Raw genomic sequence first — 27,357 nt, 5'->3', positions numbered from 1 at the left:
ATATAGTTGCAAGTTATTAAGGATTGAATCTCTGCATTAATTTGGTACAATACCATTATAGCTTAGGTTAGAGGGAAAAAATTATAATTGCTATGTGGATACAAATTAGAGTTTAATATCCCATGCAGCTGTTTACATCTGCTTAATTAAGCAGCAGTGACTTCACATTAGCATTGCTGATACTGTAAATACACACTAGAGAAAAAGATACAATCACGTTAGCCACCCTCCTAATGTTAAATCAATGCAAGTTGGGTCCTTTTTATTTCTTTGTTGCTTTTTAGTGGTAAAAAACAGTCCTCATGTTTAAGGAGGATCTTCAGATCTGAGACCTTTGGTTTTGGTACAAGTGCTAGGATTTTATAAAAAGACTGCTAGCAGCTTAGGTACTAAATGAAGAGCTTTAATGGAAACTAACTTAAATATAGTCAGTAATATTATATATAATATTTTATTATAGGATAATTCTGCTTTTGGAGCCTTTACAAGAGTATCACAGTCATAGAAGGTAAGTAGATACCCACCTAGAAAACTGCAGTGCCATAGTAACACTGATGAGGACTATGTGGCATAAACTCTTGCTTCATGTATTTCCCAGTAGCTCTGGCACAGAGCTGCTTGTCTTGCTTTTTGATTAAGGATCCCCTGAAGTAATGCAAATGTGCCGAAGTCGGTATTTTGAGAGGTATGTACAATCAGGACAGGCCTTGGATTAACACAACATATCTATACACCAGAAAAATTGTACTTTGATTGTTCTGACCAAAGTCTGTGAACCATCAGCATAAGAACACAACCCTCAGTTGGTGCCATTTTTAATGATTGAAAATAATACATTGTAAAACAAAAAGTGAAAAAATTCCAGCGTGATCTTATAAACAAAGAACAAATAGAAAACAAAAAAAGCTTCATTTTTGCCTGATTTATATTATTTATAGTACAACAGATCATTAGTCTGAGGTAATACCAGTAATAACTTTTTAGTCCTTCAAGGACTGCTCAAAATCAAAGAACAGCAATAAGTAATGCATGTTATGTTAAAAGTGAGACTTGATTATTAAATCAAGCAAATCCCTTACCCTTTTTAGTTAGGGATCTGTGGTTGCAAATACAAAATTGGAAATAAGTCTGTACAGCAGGAACTACAGAACGTTAAGAGTCCCGCATGGCACGTCATTAGCCCATGTCAGTACTTAGAGTACAGCTGATTATGTAAAAATCAGACATTTCAACAGAGAAAAGACTTTGTTCCAGAATAGCCCTTAAGAAATTTAGAATACTGTTAGTTTGCATAAAATAGCCAAACAAAAGATGAATTCAGAAGTCCAAATTTTGGCATGAGGTAAACCATGTGCATTTATTTCATCTGCATTTTAGAATTAGTAACCATAAAATTAAATATGTTGACTGCAATGAATTCAGTCATACAAGTGCAAGTCTTCAGCTAGAATGTATTTTATGGCAGTTTATTTAAAAAATGTACCAGTAAATCATAAAAGAGGGATCATGTCCATTTAACATTTATTGAAGTATACAGGAGGTTCTTTAGAATCAAATATGAGCATGAATATATGGCCAAACGTAAAATCTATCAAATTCAGTGAAAATTTTCTGACTTTAAATAGTAGCTGTAAGAATGACCAATATATATTCTTTGTTACAACCGCCCTCACTCTACAAGTAAAAAAAAATAATAAACATTCAGTAAACATTCTTTCCTAAGGTAGTTTCCCTTATATATCAGTGATTTATCCATTTCTTGTATACATAACTTTTTTAAACATACCAATCAGTGGTTCTCACAATTGAAAAATAAAAGCACAAAAAAGTTTACACTCTTGTACAGGTAAATAAAAGATCATCTTGAATTAAACTGTATATCCTTAAGGGCATAGTATAGTTTCAATTTCATTACCTATTACATAATTAGCTTCTTACATACAAATATTGACATATTTGGCTTGTGCTTCAAAGCCTTTGTGTCTAGAAAGTCCATGTCAATGCAACTCATAACTTGAAACCAGACGGGATATCTTTACTGCTGCTGGGTTTAACCTGTTCGTGCAACATAGTCTCTTCCGAACTTGTTGTGGCACAGCATTTGTCTGTGGAGTCATCACTATCTGGATCCAATCCTTCAGGACAGGGAAGTTTTAGTAGTTCTTCCCGCAACTGAGCTGTATGACGCTGAATAAACAAAAAGAAGTCAGTGTGGAAGACCATAGTTAAAACAGTACTTTTCACAATGTTAGACAACATAAAGCAAAAAAAAAAAAAAAAAAAGAGTAGTTAGTTGAAAAGGTTTAAACATACTGTTTCAATGACTGGATGAACTTTTCTCCTGTATTTAAGGATTGGTATTTTCCCTGTAGTGACAGAATAATTAGCAGGTGCTGCTAGGGACAAATTAAAGGCAGTAAACAGAACTGCAGCAAGCAAGTGCATGGATATAAATGTTATGCTATTTGTCTTGCAGGCGAGTCATCTGTGTTCTGCGATCACAGCAGAAACCCGCTTGGATGAGGTAGGTCATACAGTCAAAACATAAATTTACAAGAGTTCCCGATGAGATCTGTTACAGACACATATACAGGGATTTCTATACTGATCATAGTAACTAACAGTAACTTAATTTTGAAGACCAGTCACAGCAAGTCTAGCAGTAGAAAAAAAGCAGCCTTTAAAAAAAAAAAAAGTTTTTGTTGCTCCTCAGGGGAAGAAAAATTGAAAAATTATACAGGTCTGTTGTCTGTGTGGACACAAAATACACAAATGATAGCACCTGGCTAGGAAGGAAGAAAACATGTGTAATGGTTATAATTTGATAAAAGTTATTACAATTGTAATGGACCACAGTTTTAATAGCCATGCTTGTCTATTGAAAAAGCTTGCCTCCTGGCAAGGCATTAGTTGTAGTACAACTTTATCAGAAACTCCTTAGACAGAACAGTATGAACTCTCTGGTATCTTAGATAAGTAGTTTTAAAAAAACAGGCAGGAGAGGTGCTACAGGAAAATCTAACTTGCAGAAAAAACATGACTGAGGAAGTGGAGTGCACATACACTTTTATCTCGACAGTTGGGAAACAGGTTTGTTTTCATGTTTCAAAGTTGCTGGGTTTTTCTATTAGCGTTATTACAAAACTCAAGCTGGTGAGCAATTTCATTGTCATTTGTCACCTTTGGACTAAAGAACATAAAATTATAAAAGCACATCTCACCTTTAGAGCTGCTGCATGATGGGACATAGTCCTGCCTACCCGTTTGTCACTGCTGTACTGCTGTATGTCTGCTATCCACTCCTCGCACTGAGCCATGATCTCCACTCTTTTCAAGTAAAAATGTTTGTGGATGACCTGCAAGAAAATATTCCCAATGAAGGAACAGCGTTCACGGTTTTCTAAGAACCTTATGTTTTAACAATACAAGATTTGCAAGACCCCTATGAGTCTAATTGGGTATAAGGAAAAAAAAATCACCCAAACCCAATGAAACAAACAGAAGAAAACCAGTGTGAGGATAATTCAGCCTTGAACCAGGTTGCAGATAAATTGTGGAATTTCTGTCCTTGGAGGTTTCCAAGGCCCAACTGGAAAAAGCCTCAAGGAACCTGGTTTGAAATCAGGTGATCCTGTTTTGAGGAAGTGGTTGGCCCTGACCTCTCCCCCAGTCTGTATGAATCTACTATTTCTGTGCAGGCTGCCATCTCGCCATTCACTTGTGTCATCTGGGGGAAGGGTAAATGAGTGCCAGAAATACGGTATCACACCAGGGAAAAGAAAAAGTGATAGCAGAATGTTAGACACATTCTTCAGTTCAAAGATGATCTTACTATGCAGGCACTATGTATGGATGTTTATGTTTGCATGCATAGTGCAATATTCAGGCTTTTACTGTTGCTTTCACAGCCCCGTTTACTTCCTGCCTATGCTGATTTAAATAAAAGCACCATGTCTTCCCTTGATGCTACCCACGTGCTGTTTGAACAGACAACAGGTAAGCAGAAACACTGTCAACCGTGTGAGCACGGGAACATAACAAGCTTCTGCATATAGAAGAAGGATCATTGCAGCTTCTATGGAAGAGGTGCAACCACAGTTAGATGCCCCCGGCAGAGGCAGCACCTCTGGGGACACTAGAATTCCCGGGGAATAGTAGTTGAACTGCCCACAGTTTGGGTGGGAACCAGTATTTGATCGCATAGTAAGTCTGGTATTTCTGTACAGCCTTGAGTTTAAAAAAACCCCAACCAGTCAACCCTCAGACAAAGCTGTGAAACTACTTAGCGTTGGCTTTCTCTTAAACAGTTTTCTAAAACTCTGCCTGCTGAAAGAAACAATAAACCTGAAATTTTACTGAGCACAGAGAGTTCTTGGCAATATTGCAACATAATTGACAAAATCATCTTTTCCTCTAGAGGTTAGAGAATGTAGCTATCTGTCTAAAGAAAAACTGCATATTGAAAGCATAATTGACTTCAGTTCTGGATGCGCTCCTTATATCCATAATGGAGCTTGGAAAAACTCCCAAAGACAGGCAGTTTAGATCTCCTGAGCCTACCTGTCATTTAAGACACCTCAGATCTGTGAAGACAAAAGGTCTTAGGAGCTGAAGGGCGTACACGTTCTTTCTTAGACCTCAGTTTTCAGGATGCCTTTGCATTTATGCTCCTGAATGATCATGACTCTTGAGGTTCCTCACAAAACCTAGAGGTCTTAACAAGAAGCTAGTCTGTCAGAGAAGTGCTCAGATAATCTATGAGAGAGATGCATTTTCATTTGGATGGGGCCGCAGATGGAATCTAGCATTCTTCCAAAATTCTGCTATTGCATCAGGGGAAAATGTCATGCATTCCAGTGCATAATTTCAAATTTTTCATATGTAGAAAGAAAGATCCGTGCCTCTTTACATGATCGTGAATATGTATTTAGAGAAGTAGAAAGGGAGTTTTCATGTTGCACAAGTTGATAAGGCACAGGGGTAGGACCCCAAGCTTAAGCTAGTATGATTGTGGTTTTAAACACAAAAGCAAGCTGTCTTTGCCTCAAACTTCTCCTTACAGGAGCAGGCTATCGTAGCTTCAAACTTCTCAGAATCTTCAGGATTTCATCATAGTGTCATAAAGACCTCAACACAAGGAAAACCAGGAAACTATCGTGGGAAATGAGGAAAACTGCAGTTACCTAAACCAGAGCAAAAGCTGTTAAGTGTTGGCCAGTTCTCTTCTGTGCAGCAGAACTCTTACCTGTTCAGAGGTAGCAGAAGGGAGTTTCAAATGTTTATGATACCTCTGCAAACTGCTGTCTACCTCTTAATACTACTTTTAATTTCTCTCTGTGTGTGTGGCTTAGCTTAATTCAGTCCTAGCTACACACCACATTTAGAAAGCTAGTAGGTGTATTGTTTCCGACATCTGTCTTTTGTTAACTATGGGCGCGTTCTTAAGTTATCTGTTCTCAGGGAACGACTGGTTTTCCACTGAAACATCACCATTTGGATACACCTTGTTACTTCACCTTCCTGAAGGGGGGCAGGATGTCAGCTTACAAGCTGCCTTTTCCGTAAAAGTAGTAGAAATGCTACGCTGAAGAGTAAGAACAATATTGATGAGATTCTTTTGAAGACAAGCGCAGTAACAGCAAACTGGGATTCACTTACCAAACACTGTAATACTGCATAGCCTTCATTTTAGTATATGTGAAAAGAAAGATGGAGCATTACTGTCAGGGAGCCCACCACCTTCTGATATCTTCAATGAATTTAAACTTACTGTAATTTGAGGACCTTTTTTGCAAAAGTGTAATTGTTACCTTCAGCTAGAAAAAAATCACCTGTTAGCAGACATTATTTGATTGTGTGTCATGACACTATCTTTATCATGGTCTTCAACTTACTGAGTAAAACATGTAAGAGGTAATTTAGAGCCACCACCATGGTTTTCTTCATTAGTTCAAGACACCAGTACAAGAGTACACTGCACATCCTTATCCAGCTGCATGTAGATAAAATATTTGACTCCTGTCATGCAGGTGGAGTGTCTATAGCTTCTTATTCCACAAGACAGAGTAATTTTAATGGTAAAAGGTTTTTGCATTGCAAAGGATGTTTTTATGGACAGCAAGGAAGTGATGGGAGACTACCCTCTCACTCAGATGCCACGCTTAGCAACGTCCTAAAATCCTCACTTAGCATCACCCTAAAATAACTACACTTTTTCAAAATTTTAGTAGGCAGACAATTGAAAGCATAGGTGATGCTACAAGATGGTACCACACCTCAATTTGGAAGTGGCAACAGTCGTTGTTCAGAGTAAAATGTATTTTTCTAAGTATTTGCTGGTAGTACTGTGAGGTGACCCATGTTTGACCGTCCATTTTGCATTAATATTCATACAGATTCTCTCAGTGTATCCTCAGCTCTGTTTTCTTTGAATCCTTTGCCATATATGTTCAAGTCCCTGGGATCTTATTGACCTGCTTTGAGGAATTAGTTGGACTAGAGACATCGAGAAAAGTCCCTAACAAGTAAATTATCCTATGATGGTATGGGAGAGGTAGTCTATTTTCAGGAATGTAAACAAACTAAGCAATAAAAATTAAATTTTTTAAGACACTGCAAATGCATGAAGGCTAGCATTGCTTTTATCAGCATCAAGACAGTTGTTTTCAAAGGCATAGATTTCTAGTTTCGCACAGATGCTTTGCAGATCCTGCCGTACATAACATGCAGGCTGGAATTTGTTTTAAGGCACTTTTCCAATTTTTTGGTGTATCCAAAGCATCTCCCAATACTTGCTCCGGATTCATGTTTCTTGGAAAGCTACTCCCTGTTAGCCCTGCAGGCTAACAAACACCGAGTGCCCATCTGCAGGGCTGACCAACAGCTTTCACGTGAAATGGAGAAGGTACCGCCTGGCAGTAAGAACAAGCCAAGGTGTGTGAACCACGTTTTATCAAGCTGTGCACCAAGCTGCCTTACAGGTCAGTCCCAATTTGTCTGCACTCTCCTTTCACAGAAAAGAATCTGGGAAGTCAGATGCATCCTTGTTCACTTCAGTCTCTAGATTCAGTTGCCCCATGGAGTAAAGAGGAAGCTAAAACAGACACCTACCTAATATGTGACATTTCCAAATATTTGCATTATTCTTAACACTCAAACCAAATAAGTATTTCTCATGTTTCACAAAACCTACCTCCTTAAAACATGGCGAGGGATTTCTGATTTGTTCAAGCATTGCCCACTTGACTGTTGCCTGTCGTATATTTCCATCGTATTCTCTGGAGCTCTGGGTACCACTTGGAGTACCTCTTGATCGTTCATAACCTGGTTCATTAAAATATGGTTCTGCTACCAGTATTAGGGATTGAACAGACACTAACACCTGTTAAGAGAAAAAACTAAATATTAAAATTGTGCTACCACTTGTTTTTACAAATGTACATAGTTTTGCTCACCTTATATGCAAAACCACTTCTATGGCGAACTACTTTCATTTGTGATACAAAGCAGGGAATGTCCACACCTCCTTCAAACCAAAACCGTTACTACACATAAAAACATTAAGTCTCACGACTGTGTATTTAGCTCAAACACTGAGAAAATGACAAATATAAGTTAAAAACCAGAACCAATACAAGTATAAGTAAAATAAAATGTTTTAAGGAAGAGATGCCTGATTGCACCCTTTTGTAAAAGGAAAGTGTATTTGTCAATTTCTCAGTCAACAATTCTTCAACCTTTCCTGTGGCTGAGCTTACTACTTCTAATTCTGACACAGACAGAAAAGGAACAAGGAAGGTGAAACATGAGCTGTTGAAATTAATCTTGGTATACATGCTCTCCCATTTTTACTTGCAAATGCATTCAATTGATTTACATCTGTTTTTATTAGCATTTTCGTTTCAGATTGTACATACAACACTGTGTCATATGCCATTAAAACAAAACCTCACTATTTGTTTAAGAGAGGAAAAAAAGATGTTTTCAGTACTGTATCAACAAAGCACCAACTATTCAGTGATAAGGAAATCAGTTTTCCTCCTTTCAATTTTTTAATCAAGTACATGTAGGAATAGATACTTGCATTCATACAAGGCATTTAACTATATACCCAAATATTCCTAATACAAAACAAAGAATTCCTACATAGGGCACTTAGAGATCCAAATGTATATGTACTGCATATTCATGATTTGATGGCTTGCTAGTTTTTTCCAGTATTGGACTGTTCATCCCTGTCTTGCTGTACTTAATCAAAATTATGTTACTGCAAAAATATTATTCTATAGGTAGAAAGGCATAATTGACTTTTTTTTTTACCCCTCAAATGAAGGATAGTTTTTTCTTACAAACTCAGGACCATGAATTTTAGGGATTATAATTCTCTGACACAAACCTAGTTCCAGAACTGTAAAGGATTCAAAAAGTGATTTGAACACTTACATTTCCTCAAATACTGAAAAGCTGATGATATGTTACATGCCTACGAATGGTACTTCCAGCTATCCACTGAAATAGATGAAAAATGTCAGGGCAGCTGCTTCTAGAACTGACTCTCCTCCCAGCCTAGACACAATTGAAAGCTTGAAGCCATTCCCTAATTTAGCAGCCCAGTTTGTGAATCTGGATATGGAAGACAACAGTCATCCTTTTCTTGGAATACAGAGAAAGTACAGCTTCCATCAGATAGATACCGTGTCAGCAACGAGACAAGACTGGTTCTTTCACAGGCCAGCGCCCCAACAACTAGAGCAGGGGTCCTTCAAACTTTTTAACCAGGGGGCCGGCGCGCGGATGAAGTGGCAGGCAGTCATCTGCGGCTGCTTGGTTTCCCCCCCAGCCCCTGGCGGGGGGGTCCTGTAAATACCGGGGGCCGGATTGAGGACCCTGGGGGGCCGTATCCAGCCTGCGGGCCTTAGTTTGAGGACCCCTGAACTGGACAGTTGTGCTCTGTGTGGCATTCTCTCAGGAGTTTCTGTTGTAGCAAAGCCAGCACAAAAGCGTTCCAGCTTCCCAGCTCTCTGCGCTGTGTACCCATACCATAGACACAACGCCAAACCAGTAACGCGCATCAAAGCAATCGCCCAAGAATCAGCTGACTGACCCCGGTTAGTCTCAGTCCCACCATCACCCCCGTATTCCTTCTGGTGCCGTGACACTTCTCTTTGCAGCTGTGTGGTTGCTGTGCACAGAAGGGCCATCTAGGGCAGGTGAGCCTTTGTGCTGACGGACAGGGCACACGGCTGTGCAGTGGGGAATGTGAACTGGCATCCCCCGCTGGGATGAGAAGGGAAATTAGACACATTTCTCAGGCAGGTGCTGCAGCTACCTGCTGGTATTGTACACACCATGGCACTGTCTCCTGTGCCTGCCACGCATTCAACTAGAAGTAGCTGTAGCTTTCTAAATCTTAAAAAATTAAATACTTATAAATGCATTAAAATACAGAATGTGCCTTGCAAAGCAAGATTCCAGCAAGAAAATGGCCATTTATGACACTAAAAAAGGCAGAATATCAATGGCAATGTGCTAAGCCAAGGCAGAGTACTTCAGGTCCCTTAGGTGTTTTGGTGATCTGTGGCCTTTACATATGTCTGGAAGTAGTTGGGTTTTGCTTTTTTGGGTCTTTTTTGTTTGTTTTTTTAAAAATAGTAGCAAAATCTGAGACTAGGCAACATTGTAATTTCTTGGCCTTAATAACCAGTTGTTACTTTGAATTATAATTGTGATGAATGAGAAACTAAACCGATCTTCCAGTTTCATTTGGGTTATAAAATTTAATTTCTGAAGTATTTTGGGTGGTCTGACAATAGATTAATCTCTAAGCCAGAAAAAACATGGTGCACTTAATTCTTTCCAAGCAATTTATTTAGTCTTACAGCTGTTTGCCATTTAATAGCTATAAAGTGTTTTTCTCACAGTATGGAGGAGCTTTTTCCAACAGCTCTCCTACTATTTTCAAAATGAAACCCTAAAAAAACTTCTAAATTTGAAACTTAAATGCTACATGAGATTACAAACAATCAAATCTAACATTTTAATCTAAGAAAAAAGACTTTGGTGAAAATAGGGCTTCCTAATACCTGCACCTTTCTACACAGATTTTATAGTTACAGTCAAAAATTTCAGTTCATCTCTTGATTAACTAGCGGTGTATCTTGGGAGTTAACACTATGTAAGGAACTACAACTTACATCTCCAAGTCATAATTGTCCCATGAAGGGAGAGAGAACATTAATCTCCCCAAGAATGGAAATTCCCCAGTCTTTCTTGGATGCCTGTCCCAGTGTTTGATCACCCGCACAGTGAAATTTTTTTTCCGAATATTTAATCAAAATCCCATCTTGTGTCAACTGGTACTTGTCCTCGTGCTCTGTATCTTTAAGAGGCGTCTAGCTCCGTCTTCTCCATACCTGCCCTGTTTAGGTACTGAAGACAGCAGTAAGATCCTCCTGCCATTGGTCCAGCCACATTTCCACCCTCTTACAATACATGTCTCGCCGGTCTGGGTACTCAGGGAGACGGCATCAGAGGTTTTGCCCAAGTCAAAGCAAGCTACATCGGCTGCTCTCGCTTTGCGTAAAGCCAGCCACCGTGTCACTGTGGAAGGCAAGCAGGTTAGGCCCTGCTCACCCCCAGTAAATCCCCACTGGCTGTTCTCAATCACATTCTTGTCCTTCGTGTACTTGAAAATAGCTTCCAGGATGATTTGCTCCATCAGCTTCCCAAGGACAACAAGGTGCTGCTGACCAGCTTGCAGGTCCCCAGATCCTCCTTCTTGCCCATCTAGAAGTTGAGCGGGAGATTTGCCAGGAAGCTCCGTTAATTGTTTTGGCCTTTCAAAGGTGAGAGCTAGTGGCTTTGCAGTGATACTGCCTGGCTCCCTCAGCACCTTGGATGTGTAAGATTTGGTTCTATGAACGTGTGGGTCCCGCCAGACTGAACGCCGTTTCCTCTACTGTGGGCAAATTCCTCATTCTCACAGACCTTCCTCTTGAGGGCTCAGGGACATGGGAAAGCAAGCTTACCCCTAAAGAGTGAGGCAGAGATGACCTCTGCCTTTCTCTGCCCTGGTCTGTAGATTCCCTGCCCCACTGAACAGCAGGAAAACCTAAGGAAAACATGTTCATTTGCTGCCAAATACTTAAAAGGAGCCCTTTCAGTTCCTCTTTACATCCCTTACCATTATCAACACCACCTGAGCGTTGGTTTTCCTAATTTCTCTCCTAAATATTTGGCCAATGTCTTTTATTTCTCACAATTAGCCCTTCTACTCCTTCCACTTGCTGTGTACATTCTTTTTGCAGTCATGCTTAGGCAGGAGTTCCTTGTTTACCCGTACTGGCTTTCTGTCACTCTTGCTTGACTTTCACACACTGGTACAGACCATTCTTGAATTTTTAGGAGACTGATCAGCTGGCTCTGCAAGGGCAATTCCTGATCAAGCTGAAATCTGTTCCGCTGAAGGCCAGGCCTGTAATTCTACTATGCTGAAACAGAAACTATACAGCCATTCAGGATTTGGAACAGAAAATAATTACTCCAAGGAAGGAATAAACTCAGGAAGTGCCTTGGGAAAGAATCCATTGCAAGCTTTACTTTTACTTAACATATGAACTTATCAGTCATTTCTACGGTGTAAAGCTGAAAATTGTAAGGACTCTATGTCCTAATAAATTCTAGTCTAATTTAACACTAATTGTTACTGAACCCAGTGTGCCTGCACTAACTCCCTTCAGTTTTATTCCTCTATTCAGCGTACTTGTAGACTTTGGAGGGGTATCTTTACAGTTTGCACTATTATGCTTCACTTTCCCATCTCTCACAACATGGAGCCTACTTTGTCTTCACCATAAATAGCCTGTGATAGAATTCCAGGAGGTGATGCCCTCTTCCAGTCTTTTTTTTTTTGTGTGTGGTTTTTTGTTGTTTTTTTTTTTTTTTTTTTTTTTTAAATACAGTATTTGAAATCATCCAAGCAAAGTCCAGGCAGCACAGGAATGAGCTGCACACATGAACAGCCGCTCTTCAAGACAAGACCAATAGAAATACTGGTTGGAAAAAGCACTTTGAAGAACTTGCCTACTCCACAGTGTTTCTCTAGTGTTCCAAGAATGATTTCTGGACTTTTGTCTTTTTTATGCTTATTTGAGGAAGAAAATTCCGGTTTAAAAGCACTAGAAAAAGAATCCTTAGGACTGACAGAACACTTAATACTCCAAAATGTCATCTACTGAAGAGAAGAAATGCTCACCTGTAAAAAACTTGACGTTTGGGGATTCCATTTCTCTTCTGGCCTCCCATGCCATGTGTTAAGGATGCTTAAACACACCTGAAAAAGTGACCTTATTAACACCGTAGACAGATATGATGATGAAATTGTTCTGCTTGGGCAGAACAAAATGTTGACATTACATTTAATTTTTTTTTTAACAAAGAAAAACATTGTGACAAAAAAAAAAAAGACAAATTTGCGTCCTATGAAACTAATTTGAAATGAAAGCGTATAAAAATAATGAAGATAAGAACAGCATGTTAATAAATGAACAAGGCAAGATAGATAACTTCTCTTCAAGGAAAACCTATGGATTCTAGTGGCTCTAAAAATAAATGAGTCCTGAATACTACCCGATTCTTTACTTTCCTCTTTAAATACTGTTCTAACACTTACTGTTGTGGTTTTTAAAGACAGTCATTCTGCTTAAACATGTGAATGGTGGTGGTTTCTGTCACACAGACTATCAAGGAATTGAAAATATTCCTTAACTTTTATGACTGATCTTGACTTTAGGGAAGTCTGTGGTCTTCTTGAACCTTACCATGAAATGGAACAACCAAAGATAGGGAACATAAAGAGAAAAAATAAGCAGAGAAATTTAGAGGCAAGTATTTGCCAAGACTTCAGGCTGGGCAAAGAAAAAAGGAGATAATCTGGTATGAATTACATTCTGTGTCCATGTTAAGAGAAACCCCCGTGTCTAGTACAGAAAAGGAGTATTAGAGCTTGCAAAAACAGGGAGCATGGGGAACCCATGAATGACAGTGGCATAAGGGAAAAATGTTAGACTATGGATTAAATGTTTACACACACCAAAAAAAAGCTGAAGGAGTGCCACAGTGCTACAGCCAAAGCTATTTTGTGGGTCTGTGCTTCAGTGGAGACATGCACATAGCCACCTCTGTAGCTCCACAGAAAATTTCACATGTGCTGGTTTTGGATACAAACAGAAGTTGCATCTCCCTCATGTCCACTTGACTTTTGTTAGCTTTTTGGAGCCTTTAGAATGAGCCACAACATACCAAGGAGACAGAGGTTGGGAAGGGGGAAAACTTGTTTGTTTTAACTTTTAATATTATCTCCAAAAGCTTTACTATTTTTTGAGAAAACTGTCATTAAGTCCATATTTTAGAGCTGCATTTTCTTGTATAAAGGATATAGAGGTTCAGGGAAGTTTTCATCTTCCCTCAAGAAAAAGCACTTTTGCACGACAAAAGAGAGCCAAGGCACTTGGCAAACACATTCAGTTGCAGCTGATGCGAAGCACACTTCGTCCATGGAAGGCGCATTTCAGCTAGCCAAAATAGATTTCTGCCTGGTTAATTCAACAAAGAAGGTGGAAAAGAACAATTTTCTAGGTCAAGATTCCTTGCTTTTTTGGTCCAATCCAGCTCATAAAGGCTTTAAAACAATCTCCAAGACTATTCAGAAAGGAGACGATTCCCATTTGAAACTGGTAAATCACTCTTCCTTTCAGTTTGAAGACCAGTTTTAACCAAACAGGTTCCTCCAGCGGCTGACTGATAGCAAAAGGAAAAAAAAGTTTCATCTGTTTCACTTGTTACATCTATAGCTAAGACCAAAGCCGACCTACCTTGCCGTCATTGTAGAGGTTCGGATTAAATCTCACGCTGTGGCCTCCAGTTGTTTCCAGATTCACAAGTGGAGGGGAATTAGGATAGTCTTGTGGAAAATACACATCAAATTCAAAGCAACCATTTGCGTAAGGGGTGTCTGCAGGACCAGTAATGAGAACCTACCATTGTAAACAAAAGACAGTTTTCAGAAAACCCCTTGTATTTGTCACACAGTTGAGATTTTTGTAAGTTATATGAAGCATTATATTTCCACGTGCTACTTATCAGAAAATACCAGTAGACATCACAATCATATGCAGGCTGTCAGCCTGTTCATTTCGATGCTATGAAGCCCTCTGCTAACCTGAATTTTTCCAGATTACAAATGGAAAGCGAAACAGGAGCTAAAACTTTACCCCCTGTTGGATGCTATTAAGATTTTTTTCTTCAAACTTGAGGTCCAGAGATGTTCCGTGTACTTCACCATTGCTGATGCTTTTTAGTTGACTAACATGGTCTATGCAAAGATACACTTTGACCAAAATGGAGTAACAAAATTTAACTTTTCCCTTCAGAACAGCTGAAGAAGAACAAACCTGTGAAGTCTCCTTGGATAACAGAGTACTCCTGGGGTAGATGGGCCCTCCCTGCCCCCTGCCAAGTTTTTGAGATATCAGGATCAGACTAAAACGCTCCTACTTACACTGACGTTTGGACAGCAATTAAACCACACATGAAATACTTCTGGATTTCCTTAAGATTTAAGGCACCTTCTTAAACATTTATATGCCAAGCTGAAAGAGGGAAACAAAAATAACTTTGCTTCTTTACCTTCATAATGTCAAGCCGCTCCTCATCACAACGTACGAAAACGCTGGATGAAGACGAGAGAGGCAGTGAGGTTGAAAGAGTCACAGCTTCTTGAGCGAGACGTCGGGCTCTGGCAGCGCTGTTGGCGTCACTTGCATTTTTCACCTGAGACATGTAGTGGTAATTTACTTTAAAAACCAATTTCCCGTCATCATCTTCAGAAACCATTTCAAATGTATCTAGAAGAGAAGAAAAATTTCATGCATCAGGAAAACATTGGATTAGTCTTGGATAAAGATTCTGAGCATTAAAATCAGGAAGTTTAATTTGCATTATACTAATGCAAAAAATAAGTATTTTGTGAGTTAACAGTGATCACAGAAACCAAAGCATTAACAGTCCTGGGTCGAATTAATTTCTGCAGCAAATTTACAAGCTTTCATATACAATGTGTCAAACATATACCATTGCTGATTTGGAAAGCTACCAGCTGCTCCAGACCAAGAATATAATGATAACTTATGAATACGTAATAACGCTAATAAAGGAATCAGTGTGAAGCAAACTGCCAGCAGTATTTACTTGTGTGGAGGTTGCAATATTATTAAATAATCATAAAAAAATTAGAGCGAAGCTAGTTTTCTTTAATCACTTACTATGCAAAATCTGCAGCACAGCTGCCAGGGTGAAAAGCCACCATGACAAACTTCCTACCTCCTATTCTTGGCATACGCTCCACAAACATCCGTGAGCAAAATCCCTTACAAATGTAACAGCAAAGAAATATGGTTGCAAATGCTGTCACTGCAACTCAAAAAATACTCATAGAACATGTTTTTGCAATAATTTTATAGCTCTTTTAGGATAAGATACTCTTTGTTCTTTAGGATATTTTTTTTAACACATTCCTTTTCTGTCCAAAATTAGCACTGATTCCCATCACATGTTCCAAATACAACATACTGCACTTCATGAAAGGACACAATGAAGTTTACTACAGTTTCATTTTAAAAAACACATTTTGATCTGAATTCTATTCCATTTAAAAATATAAAAGCTACATTAACAAAAGCTTTAAAAAAATCTACTAACATTTCAATTCAATTTGAGGACTGAAAGACTGACAAATCATTACTGGAATGAAAACATAAACACTATCATTAAATTTGGTGGACTTCATCTTAAAGGTCTTTTCCAACATAAATGAGTCTATGAAGTCATCTGGTCCCTTTAATTAATCTAGCATATGCTAAAAACATTTATTACTAGTTTGAAGAGTACCTTAGTCGGTAACCTGAAAATACAGACTTACATAATTTTCCACATGTGAAAAGTATTGGTCGTCACACGTAAAAAAGCTGGTAACTTTTAAAATAGTTAGGGGCTCTGTCCAAGAGATTACATATTTCTTCAGTATCTGCTTTCTAAAAAACAAATATTCACACTTCTCAACCTACCAAACTGAAGTTTTTTCATGACAGCCACATACTTTTCTTCAAGAGACCGTAAAACAGACAAGGGCTTGGGCTTCACAGCAGCTTTTTTGGAATATTCAGCCATCTTCTTTTCTGTTATGTGAAATGTGATGATTACTTGTAGTTAGCCATGTAATTTTGAGACAAGTACAGCAATCATTTGGGGACTGTTCAACTTGAAATGACATTTTATGGTTACATTGTCTGCAGAGAAGTCTCAGAACTGGGGATCACTCAAAATATATAAATCTGGTTTTCTCACTACCATGTATTTCATTATCTGAACAGCTCAAAGTAAACAAAGGTCATAATCTCAGCTCAGAAATACTTCTTGACTGCTGCTGCTATGAATATTTTTACTGTTTCTTCCAATCCTTTTTTTTTTTTTTTTTTTTTTTAAATAAAATAGAAAGTATGACATGCTTGTGTGGATGGACATTCACACACGTATGCTTGATGCACTCTCCAAAATCAGGAGCTGGTTATAAACATCTTTTTAAAATCCACTCCCCTGATTAAGCTACTTCATCTTTAGTTTTCTTTACTAGACATCCACATGGTCCTTTGAACATCTGCAGGTTCAATCCATGATTCAGATTTTTGTTCTGCCTTCATCTAGTTAAGAGAATCTAATTCATAAGATCTAGTTTTAACAGCAATGGCTTTACTATTAAAGGACATGTATGTTGCCTTCTGCCTGGGGCGGGGAGGGGAATTAAAAAAAAACTAGGTGCTACATAATTGTGCTGAAAGTCATGAGATGTACTCTAACTTCTTTGAATTAGTCTGTTTCCTGATGGAAGCATTTAAGACTACCACATGGTTCCAACCAACTTTCAAAATTAGTTAGTGGCTAGGGGCAGGAGGGAAGTATTTTTTCTTGCTTTAAGCTAATTTATAAATGATCTGTTAATGAATATATGACAAATAAACGCTACACAATATTTATAAAAGTATTTCTATTTTACCTTGGTTTGCTTGTCGCAAACTGGTGGTAGCAGCATAAACTATCTCTGCAGTCTTTTGGATGTCTGGTACCAAAAGCGTCAGTCCCTCTGGCTCTTGATCAGAAGCATCAGGTTTTACTCCTGCTTTAGCTTTGTCTTTTTTAGACCTGTTTGGGGAAAAGAAAGAGGATACAGCATGAGGGAATATTTTTCGACCAGTCTTACAGTACTCAGCATATTTGTCAACAGATAATATATTCAAATAGAGAGATTAAAGGATCAAAATTAAACCAACTCTTCTGAAATGGAATGTCTCTGTGTACCTCCAGGTTAATTACTGAATGTAGCGATCAGCTGTGACCACACTGAACCTACAGTCTTGATTTGACAAACAGAAGCACATCTGATACAAAGAATAAAAATGTACACAAAGCCAGTGATGGTGGTACACTAGTTTCTGTTTCAACCGCTCGGTGCTGTTGATGGCTACGCTGCATGCTGACCTTACATTTGCATGTTTTCAGAAAGTATTAGAAAAGCTTACAAAATCTGTGTAACAAAGATCGTGTCATGAATATGCATTTCATCCACCCACACAGATCCTCCTAAGAAATCAAGCCCTGCATCGGTAATAAAGTACTCCTTCCTACTACACAATACGCGAGCAATTATTTCAAATACACTAACGGTAAAACAATAGGAAACTTTTAGTAAAAATTCATGGCATGACAGCCTGTGGATGAACTACAACCTAGGCATCACAAGGGAGTGGGTCAAGAATGCAGTTTGTCTCACTCTGCAGTTCTCTTCTGGACTACAGAAGTTAAGACTTTTATTTCAATAAACAGTTTAGTGTGACATAGTTTTAAAAGTCTTACAAATATAGAAGGTGTCTATATTATAACAGACGTTTATAATCAATGTATTGCAAATTAAAATATCAATTTAAACACCTCAATTTTTTACAATAAAATATCGTGAAATACAGTATATACAAACACTGTGGTTTGATAGAAGCTAGTTGCTTAATGACTTAAGATGTATTTAAATCTTTAGATTGTGACAACCCAGTCTTTACTAGCATATATATTCAACTGTTGAAATGAAGACGTGGTACTTGATAACACTGTAACCTAAATGTGCATATTTTAAAGGGTCTGTATTTTAAAAGCTAGCATAAATTTACACTGCTACCCTGCAAAACTTACGAGATTTTAATGCTAACAGCCCCCAAATTATTTTACTGCCATTTCTGTAAATTTTTTGTTTTAATAGCACTTGTTCATTTAATGACCCAAACAAGTTCATTAGCCAAGAAGCACTGGTTTTCTCTTTCCCACTACCGTCCCTAGAAGCAAAACAGAAAGCTATCTACACAAGAAAAATTAGCAATTTAATGCTTTGATGTCCCAAACATACTTTAGCAAATACCACACACCGTATTTTAATCTAGACTGAAATCATGCATAAAGAATGAGCCTCTGTGTTGAGGAGAGGTGATTACAGTAATACTGAAAGCCTCTGTACTGTACCTAATCAAATGAGAATATCCCTAGAGTGCATTAACAACAAAATTCATTACTGCAGCATGGTACATTTTCACTGTTCCAGATTTAATCCAAAAGCATGTTGGCCCGTTGTTGACTTCAAGCAATACCGAGCTTTCAGATGCTCAAAGCTGGAAGGAAAGCATCAGAGCCAGACAGTGTCATTCAGCATTTGAGGAACAGTTTAAGACAAAGAAGCAGCAGCTCCCTCTCCCACTCGTACTTTCCAAAATCCTCATCACTGCTTTTTTCTGCATCTAAATTGAGGCCAATATTTTTTAAATAACCTATTAATCAGGTTCAAAAATGTCTATTTAAGCCCACTAAGCCTCACCGATAACCTGCTTTAGCATCACAGACATACCAGCAGCCACCAGTCCCAAGGAAGATGTATGGATTTAGAGCTCCTCGTTGTTGATGTAGAATCCTCAAACTATTTGCTACAAAACCCTTGGAGAAATTTTGGCCAAAATGAAACATTAGTGGGTTATCCAAGAGAAAGATGTGTGAAAAGCAATAATACTGTGATTGGTGCAGGTAATGGAAGTAAAATTAATTCTTACAAATTTGTTTTCAAGATCGTTATGTTGTAGGTCTTTCTTCTGCATGGTTTTACTATTTAAACTACTAGGGTTTTTTTCCTTCTACCTGGTCTCAGAATTTTTTTTTTAAAAAAGCACTGACTTCATTAGACAAAATGCTTAACCACATGCTTCAAACCTCCTACAGATATAGTGACTTACTGACAGTCAACTACCCAAGCAGACAAGGAATACATATCTAGTTGAAGCAGCAGGAAAAGGAGACATCTACTCAAAGGCAAATTCTCAGTACCAATAATACGATTTCCTCTTGTTCTCCTCGCTGTCTAGAACAGTTAACACTTCAGCACTTTTGAACTACCAAAAGAGAATGGATTTTCTTAATGTCTCCTTTACCACCCACATGACAATTCTGCCCACTGTTACAATGAGAAAAATAGACAAAACCCACGCTCTCCTCAGAATATACTTTTTAAATCAAGTGTTTGCAGGACAGCTCACCTGTAGTTATCTGGAGCTTGTGTGATGGTCTGCATTACCAAGCTCACCGTAACTGTGGGGAAGCAGTTTTAGGAAGCAAAGTGCAGCAATGATTCCACCTTGGACATTCCCCCTGCCCTGCCCTGCCCTCAGATTTGGCCTTGATCTGCCTACTCGGAGATTTCAGTCTGTTTCTCAGGGAGTAAAAGCTAGCTGGCATCACAGAACCCCCAAATCAGACATACTGCCTTATCGACATTTCATTACCTCACCCAAGTCATGCTTGCATATTCTGATGGTTAGGGCAAAGACAGTTTTTCCCCCCTCTCTTTGGAAAAAACACAACTGGCATTGCCATAACTCACAAGACTCCCATTAATGATGACCTCCATTTTTTCTTCCCTCATTTTGTCTTCTACCTTTATTTGATTCAAGTCTTTTGCTGTAAGAATACCAACTTAGTGCGATGAATCCTGCATGGTTTGCAAGATGTCTGCTGTATTATCTTATTCTCTACATATTTAGCGTTATATACAAGTATTTGGAGATACTTAACAGTACTTTACAGTTTCTCAGTTTATTTACAGTCGACATATGGTAAATCAAGTAATTCCCTAGACTCCAGATGGGGAAATCTGTCAAGGGTTCCCCAGTGGTATGTATTTTCACACTGATTATAATTTTTAAAGTCCACACAGTTTCATCATCACTTGCCACCTGAGACAGAAATGACCTTCATTGCAGACATGAGCTACTACACTTGATTTTATATTTCTTTTATTTTAGAAGACCACAGTACCCTTCCTAAAATGATATCCTTAAAACATGATGATGAAATAAATACAATTCAAAAGAAAAAAAAAAATCGGGTACACACTGTAAGATTAAAAACTCACTCAAAACAAGTCTGGAACTGAAGATGGAGGTGTGAAGCCCGTCTGTATACCCACCTCCCCTGATGTTATGCCATGTCCTGTCTGGAAAATCTCAATGTCTACACAGTTTCCTAAATGATCTGGTTATAAAAGGAGTGAGACTAATGTAATTCAAGGCCTTGTGCAAAAGTAACTGATGCACTGGTGAACCCTGGAACACGCAAAGTGAACAAAGGCCAAAGTCACTACAGCCTCTGCAAACCTGCTGGGGCCTTGTGGCTGCTGGGTACATCCAAAGTCCTTCAGCTGGCTTTGATAGATTTGATCTTGGAGGTGGGAAGCCGCATTTTCAGCAGAACACAAACATTACTCCCAGGAAAAAATTACAGCATCACTGAAGATTTTTGTATTTTGGTCCATAAACCTATTTCTTAGTGTAATTTGAAACACACAGTATTACTTTGTGTGCTCATGAAAAGGCAACCTGGTGACCATTCTACCATCTATTGACCGTTCTACCATCTGTGAGCGTGTATAACACAGGCAAACCAAATTACTAATTGTGAAAACGTCATCCTCCCTTCTTGGTGTCATCTCCACTTTTATACCGCCCGGATTCAGGGCTGCAGTGGGCTCTCTCCAAGCTGTGTGTGATACACAAGTGTTTCAGGGGGACAAGTAAGAGTCCCAGCACAAGAGAGGGAGCTGCTGGGAATTACAAGGCTCTCCCACAAATACGTACGAACAAGGAGCTGAAAAACCAGAATTCAAGTGATAAAGCCCGTAAGTGCAGTCCTTCCCTGCACTCTAGCAGCCTGCATATAAATTTACATATGCAGATCAACCATTACCAAATCCTCAGCTCTATATGTTTTTCAAAGGTATTCCAACAGCCACATAAAAACCAGTAATACTCCTAAGTAATAAACTATGGTCAAATAGATAACCATATGAATATTTTGCTGTACATTTTCTCTATTTCTAGAAGACATTTAAATGTCTGCCACATACTGTACATTGCTTTCTGCAAGGATTCTGCTTATGAAGCAAAATTTAATGCAGTTATTTAATACAGGCCAAACCTGTATCTAAAGTCTAGTATCTGTTCTAACCAGTTTAATATCTGGTATGTCTTTGGTGAGAGGACTTTCTATTAAATGAATTTTTACGCCTGGAAGTTGGACCTGGAACTTGCTCTCTCTGCTCCACGCATCCGTCCTGGTGTGCAGTGCCTTTGGGAACAGTGCACTAATTTTATTAGTGACAGGACAAGGGGCAATGGGCACAGACTGCAGCACAAGAAGTTCCATCTGAATATGAGGAAGAACTTCTCTACCCTGAGGGTGTCAGAGCCCTGGCGCAGGCTGCCCAGAGAGGCTGTGGGGTCTCCTTCTCTGGAGACATTCAAAACCCACCTGGATGCAACTCTGTGCAACCTGCTGCAGGTGACCCTGCCTTAGCAGGGGGCTGGACTAGATGGTCTCCAGAGCTCCCTTCCGACCCTGGCCACTCTGCAATTCTGTGGTTCTGTAAACATTACAATTTTCAGATTGAAGGAGGAGCCAAATATTTAATTTAGATTTAGAAACTTCCCCATACAGTTTTTCAACCATGGAAGAAAAAGCAGACAAAATCATGTCAACTCATATTTAAAAGGATGACAGTCACTAATATATTTGCTAGAAGAGACAGCAGTGTACATGCTAATAATTTAAGCCATTAATTTAGCTTGTGCTAGAGGATGACAGCCTTCTCTTCACACTGTGCTAAATGAATAATGAATGATATACTCCCAAGGCAACTTTAATTTTTAAAGCCAATACTAATACTTACTCACCCATGCCTGATACTTGGAGGTAAACGTGATGATACGGAATGATACCTTTATCAAAGTGTTCACAAAATGAAGCCAATGAACCATTCAGTCCCTGTGTACTACAGGGACAGTGCTTAGAGCAGAATTCTGTTCAGTTTTATATTGACGCTCCCCATCTTAGGATAAAACTGCCATAGGTTTGCAACCACGGCATCACTCGGCCCTCGTGGTCCCCCACCTTCCACAGGTCTCCGCAGGTACCAAACAGCAGCTCATTCCTTCCAGTAATTCTGGAAAAATTCTGGAACAAAATCTAAACAGATTCTTAAACCAATCTCCTGAAATCAGGCAAGACAAGTAAGGGACCGGACCGTGCCTTTGCAAATAAAGGCTGGGGAAAGCTAGTAACCTGCTCCGAGATGGCTCCACAAACTCCTCCTTGGGGCTCTGAGCACTGTTTTTACAGACACTAAACCGAATCATTCCAAACCAGCAGAGGCTGCAGGGCTGCTCTCTGCAGCCAGCCATCAGCTCGGAACATGAGCTTGAGAGTATAGCAAAAGAAACTGACAAGTTGTTTTGTCTTTTTAAAAAAAAAATAAATTAAACCAAATTAGGCCTCAATTCTTGGGACCCAATTCTAAAGAAAACCTTTTGTTTGCAAAATGCACTGTTTCATACAGACGTTCTGCAAAATTACTGTAGACAATGAAAAGCCGTAGCAGAGAAAATGCCTCAGGCCCACCTGGTTGCATTCTAGCACACACACCCCCAACAGAAAAACATCCAGGTCTTAACAACAATTAGATAGGCAGGGCCTGACACATACAGACAACCTCAGAGTGGGATGTGTTCTCTTAAAAAGTCAGCTGAACTCTGGCAGGTGTGCAGAGCGAGCTCACACAGGGTTACACTGCAGCGCCTGATGGTACCACAGCCCAGATGGGATATTCAGATCTTTCCCATTTGTTTGCTAATTGCTCTGCCAGTCTGCAAGTGCCTGACAAGAACTGTCAAACGCAGAGTTTCTTGGAGGAGGCTGGAAGACCCCAAGGTCTGGCATGGATGGCTCCAGGGCATTCATTTGTAATTTCACATCACCTTCAGCATACCGGCTCACCTCTGACGCCTGCGCTAACGGACAAACTAGCTGTCATAAAATCAGCAACATACAGAAACATGCTTTTCATATGTACCAACAACAGATACCACAGATCAAAAATTTTCAACCATCTCCATATAGTCAGGGTTCTCACCACAAATAATAACTCCCAGATCTTATGCCTCCTGAAACTTATTCTTCCTGACAGAAGCCAGAGGCTTCTCTCCTAACCAGTTAGCCTCCAATGGAGAAGCCGTTAAGGCACCTGGTCCTTACTCAATGGATCAAGGAGCACAGAAGATAGTTGGGACATTTCTTGTAAAAAACACCATTTGGTTTGGCTCTCCCCAGTCCCACTCTTTACAGAATGGGCTTCTTCAGCAGCTCCTGAGGAATGCTCCTGCCTTCAGACTGACAGAAGGACACGCACACTCCTGCGTAATAGGGAATCACCTCACTGAAGAGGAAAAGGAATTTAAGAAAGATATGAAGGTTCTAGATTCTTAAGCAGCAATCCTCTGATTAGTGGGCAGTTACTGACAAAGTGACAAGAGTATGCAAACCTACCAGCTTCTTTGTGTCATACAAAAAAAGTTCCTTGTAAGTAGTACAGTAAAACAGAATATATACATATAAATGTAAATCTATTCCTAATGTGTAAGTACAAAATACAGTTTAAATGAAGGTTAGGGATGATAAAAGTGATTACCTCAGTCGGTTGGTATAGGTATCCACACAGGTCTTCATTTTAGCCAGCAAAGTCCCAACAGAAGCTTGTGACTCCAACCGTTCTTCCTCCTCTTCACTACTTTCTCCCGACAGAGGAAGCAGTAACGGTACCATCGATGTGCAGGATGCAATAGCACGGAGTAATTCTAGCAGAGCTCGGTAAAGGGGAACATGCCGGGCCATATCCAAAACTGAGAGAGAAGAACAGTTTACAAAGATTACTAAAATCGAAGACCCTTCCACTGTTAGTACAGATATTTTAAATAGAAAAGCTAGATTAATGACATTTAATGGTAAAATACAGTATTGTAATAGCCATTTGTAATTTGTGTTTTAATGGACTTGTCCAGAAAAAAATGCATAAGATACCTGGAAAACAAAGGTTAGCAAAAGACAAGAGGACAAAAGGGCTAACAGGGCATGGAACAGGACTACCACATGCTATATTCATTTCTAGTAGCTTAATATACAGTTCTGGCTAGAGTTGTATGCCGACAGCAATTGCACATAAATATCTATGGAGAAAAAATTGTCAGCTATAGTGTAGCAGGGTAGCAGTCGCTGATTCTAATAGCATAAGCATTAATAAGGACAGACTTTCATACCACCCACTTAATTTAGAGTTTTCTCCTTTGGGAAAATTTGTCTGCAGTATTGCAGGAATATTAACGGTCATGAAATAAATGAAGTTATCATCTAGCTTTGCTCCCTTTCACGGAGAAAGTATAATTTTAAAAACCATTAATGCATTCTTCAGAGCATGCAAAGGCTCTGAAGAAGATGCAAATTTTATCTGTATACATATAAACCACAAAATAGTAAAGATGAATAAGAATCTTAGAATAAGAACATCAGGTAAGCAAACCTCGCTGTCTTAGTGCTGCTCAGTGTGATGTATATTATTGTAGAAGTAACTGTGGGTAGAATATAGATATCAGCTCCTCTGACTCGGAAAGACAGGCAGACACGCACAATTCTAATGGATTCTCGAGCACCACATTGTTTATTTTCTTTTCCACTTGCTTGGAAGAATATATGTAATGGATGTCATTTCAACTGACTTTATCGTTAATAGAAATCCTAAAAACGTAGCAATATGCAGATACTTCAACACAGCTGCTTCCTCTGTCCCTAGGACATGCTATTTTTAACCTAACTGCAGGAAAAAAATTGCTCTAGTTCTAAGTATTTACAAATGACTGAATTTATGATAAAATAAATTTATGCTTTTTCCAGAAAAAAAACCACCAACAAACAAAAAGCCCCTGACAACTCACATTAGGACAGAACAAAGCATAGAAGAACTCTTTAATGTTTCATTTAGCACATTTCACCCTCCGAGCTAAAGCAGATCACAAACTTTCATCTCCTGCCACCAAACCCTTAGCTCTAAATACAGCACGATGGGGCAGTATAAATAGCCAAGCAAAATTCAACAAGCCAGTTTATCCAGGTTTAAAGCTGGATTTATCTCTACTTAGAGGTCTTTGATCAACAGTTGTATGTTGAAACTATTACAATGGCACAAACTCTTAACTCGGTGAAGTTCTGTTGTGTTGGAACAGGAAGAAAATTTACTGAAACAAAGCATTAATCTGTCAGGCTGGTATCATGGCTCTGAAAATATCCTTTGTCAAACTATTCACACATTTAAAGCAAACTCCATGGAATTTAAACACTGGCACTAAGAAAACCAGTTTCAATTATCTTTCAATTCTTATATATATTTTTTTATATATATATATAAAAATATATAATATCAGTTCCTTATGCTCAGTGCCTAGTGAACAGTAATTGCTCACAGTATAATCCCCACAATATGTAAAACGGCCTTAAAATAAAACACAAATAGATCTGATGATGTGTGAATTTAAAAAAAAAAAAGGGGGGTGGGGGAGCAGGGCAAAAGAAAGGGAGACCATAAAACCCCATATAGTGTAGCCCTCACCAAAATCCATCTCCCACCTGTAGTGCTAAAGATCAAGCAGCTCCTCAATTTAATCAATAGCTGTTTATTATGAAGATAGTGAGTGGAGGAGATACAACCTCTTAGATAACCACAGCATTTCACTTCTGGAAAGCTTTTATTTATTTATTTTAACCATGAAATTTTCATGAGGCCAGAATATATAATTTCAAACCCTTCAACGCTTGCTTGCCCTCTCCTTTGCTAAATGGATAGTTAAATTCAAAATTACTGTCACGAGGGAAACTTTAAAAAGGGAATGTTTTCCAGAAGACAGGAGAGATTTCTGGTTTTAGCAGATCCAGCTCACTTGCACTGCTCTGCAATTGTTCCCATGTGAGACAAATGAAATGCGTTCACTTGGTTTCAATTTAAACAATCTTTTAGAGAACAACTACCAAATTCTTTTACCTTAATGCTAGGCTCTTCTAAACTCAATTTCTTGATACCATTATGTGTCTTACACTATTTTTGTCCAAAGCCTTTATTATACTTACCAAGGATTATCACCCATGGAAGTGGGTTTATCTGTCCAAATGCCAGAATTCCCCCTCCCATCCCCAATCTGAATCCTAAAAATGTTTACCAAGACTGGATGTTTGGATAAGTATCTGAAAAACTTGCCGTAAAGAACTCAAAATTGGCAAGTTACTGTTTATTCCCTTTATTTGGCAGTTCATCTACTCCTTGTGCCTGCTTTGCTTTCAATTGAAACAAGACTGCCAACCTGATACAGTACATTTTCTGAAGATACAGCTCTGCTTTCCAAAATAGGTTAAGAAGACTTGAGCAATTTTTTTAATCTCTACATTTACATTTAGTTAGACGTTCCGAATTGGATAACGCTCAATTTTTAAGACACTATGTTTAAAACGCGAAGTCTACAAGACACTCCTTTGTAAAACACCCCCCGGCTCAGATCTCCTGGGTGCTGACCTGCCCACCTCCTCCCGGCGTACACCTCTGGCTACAGATGTCCTAAGAGCACCCTTCTGGGCTGACAGAGGCTTAGCAAGTCCAGCAGTGTTCAGACCTTCAAACTAGAACCTCAGTGTTCAGGCTGTACCATTCAGCCTCCATCATCATCTTTACTGCTCTTAGTGTTTGCAGCATACTTCGTTGGGATTTATGATGGATGTCTTCCCTTTAGATATAATTACGTATCTGGGGAGAGTATTTCAGAAATATAAATGATACAGCTTGGGAAAAAAATA

At 38.9% G+C, this 27,357-nt stretch overlaps 1 protein-coding gene and 1 non-coding gene across 7 annotated transcripts in view; one reads left to right on the top strand and one right to left on the bottom strand.

Moving 5' to 3' along the window:
- Positions 1-798: 798 nt before the first annotated feature.
- BIRC6 (baculoviral IAP repeat containing 6) overlaps positions 799-27,357 on the bottom strand; it is a 183,308-nt gene continuing 156,749 nt past the window's right edge. For all 6 annotated transcript variants that reach the window (XM_055815892.1, XM_055815895.1, XM_055815896.1 and 3 more), the window contains exons 66-74: positions 24,158-24,368; positions 17,108-17,253; positions 16,122-16,232; positions 14,686-14,903; positions 13,872-14,033; positions 12,254-12,331; positions 7,193-7,381; positions 3,222-3,356; positions 799-2,187 (exon numbers count right to left, since the gene is read on the bottom strand). In XM_055815892.1, coding sequence (XP_055671867.1) covers positions 2,008-2,187; positions 3,222-3,356; positions 7,193-7,381; positions 12,254-12,331; positions 13,872-14,033; positions 14,686-14,903; positions 16,122-16,232; positions 17,108-17,253; positions 24,158-24,368 — 1,430 coding nt within the window. In that variant the 3' untranslated portion in view covers positions 799-2,007. The remainder of the gene's footprint in view (positions 2,188-3,221; positions 3,357-7,192; positions 7,382-12,253; positions 12,332-13,871; positions 14,034-14,685; positions 14,904-16,121; positions 16,233-17,107; positions 17,254-24,157; positions 24,369-27,357) is intronic.
- LOC114012564 (U2 spliceosomal RNA) lies at positions 21,595-21,784 on the top strand. The gene has a single exon (XR_003555111.1). It is a non-coding gene; the product is annotated as a U2 spliceosomal RNA (small nuclear RNA).

Source organism: Falco peregrinus, chromosome 11, assembly GCF_023634155.1.
Source record: "Falco peregrinus isolate bFalPer1 chromosome 11, bFalPer1.pri, whole genome shotgun sequence".
NCBI lineage: Eukaryota > Metazoa > Chordata > Aves > Falconiformes > Falconidae > Falco > Falco peregrinus.
This window is presented reverse-complemented; position numbering and strand designations above follow the sequence as displayed.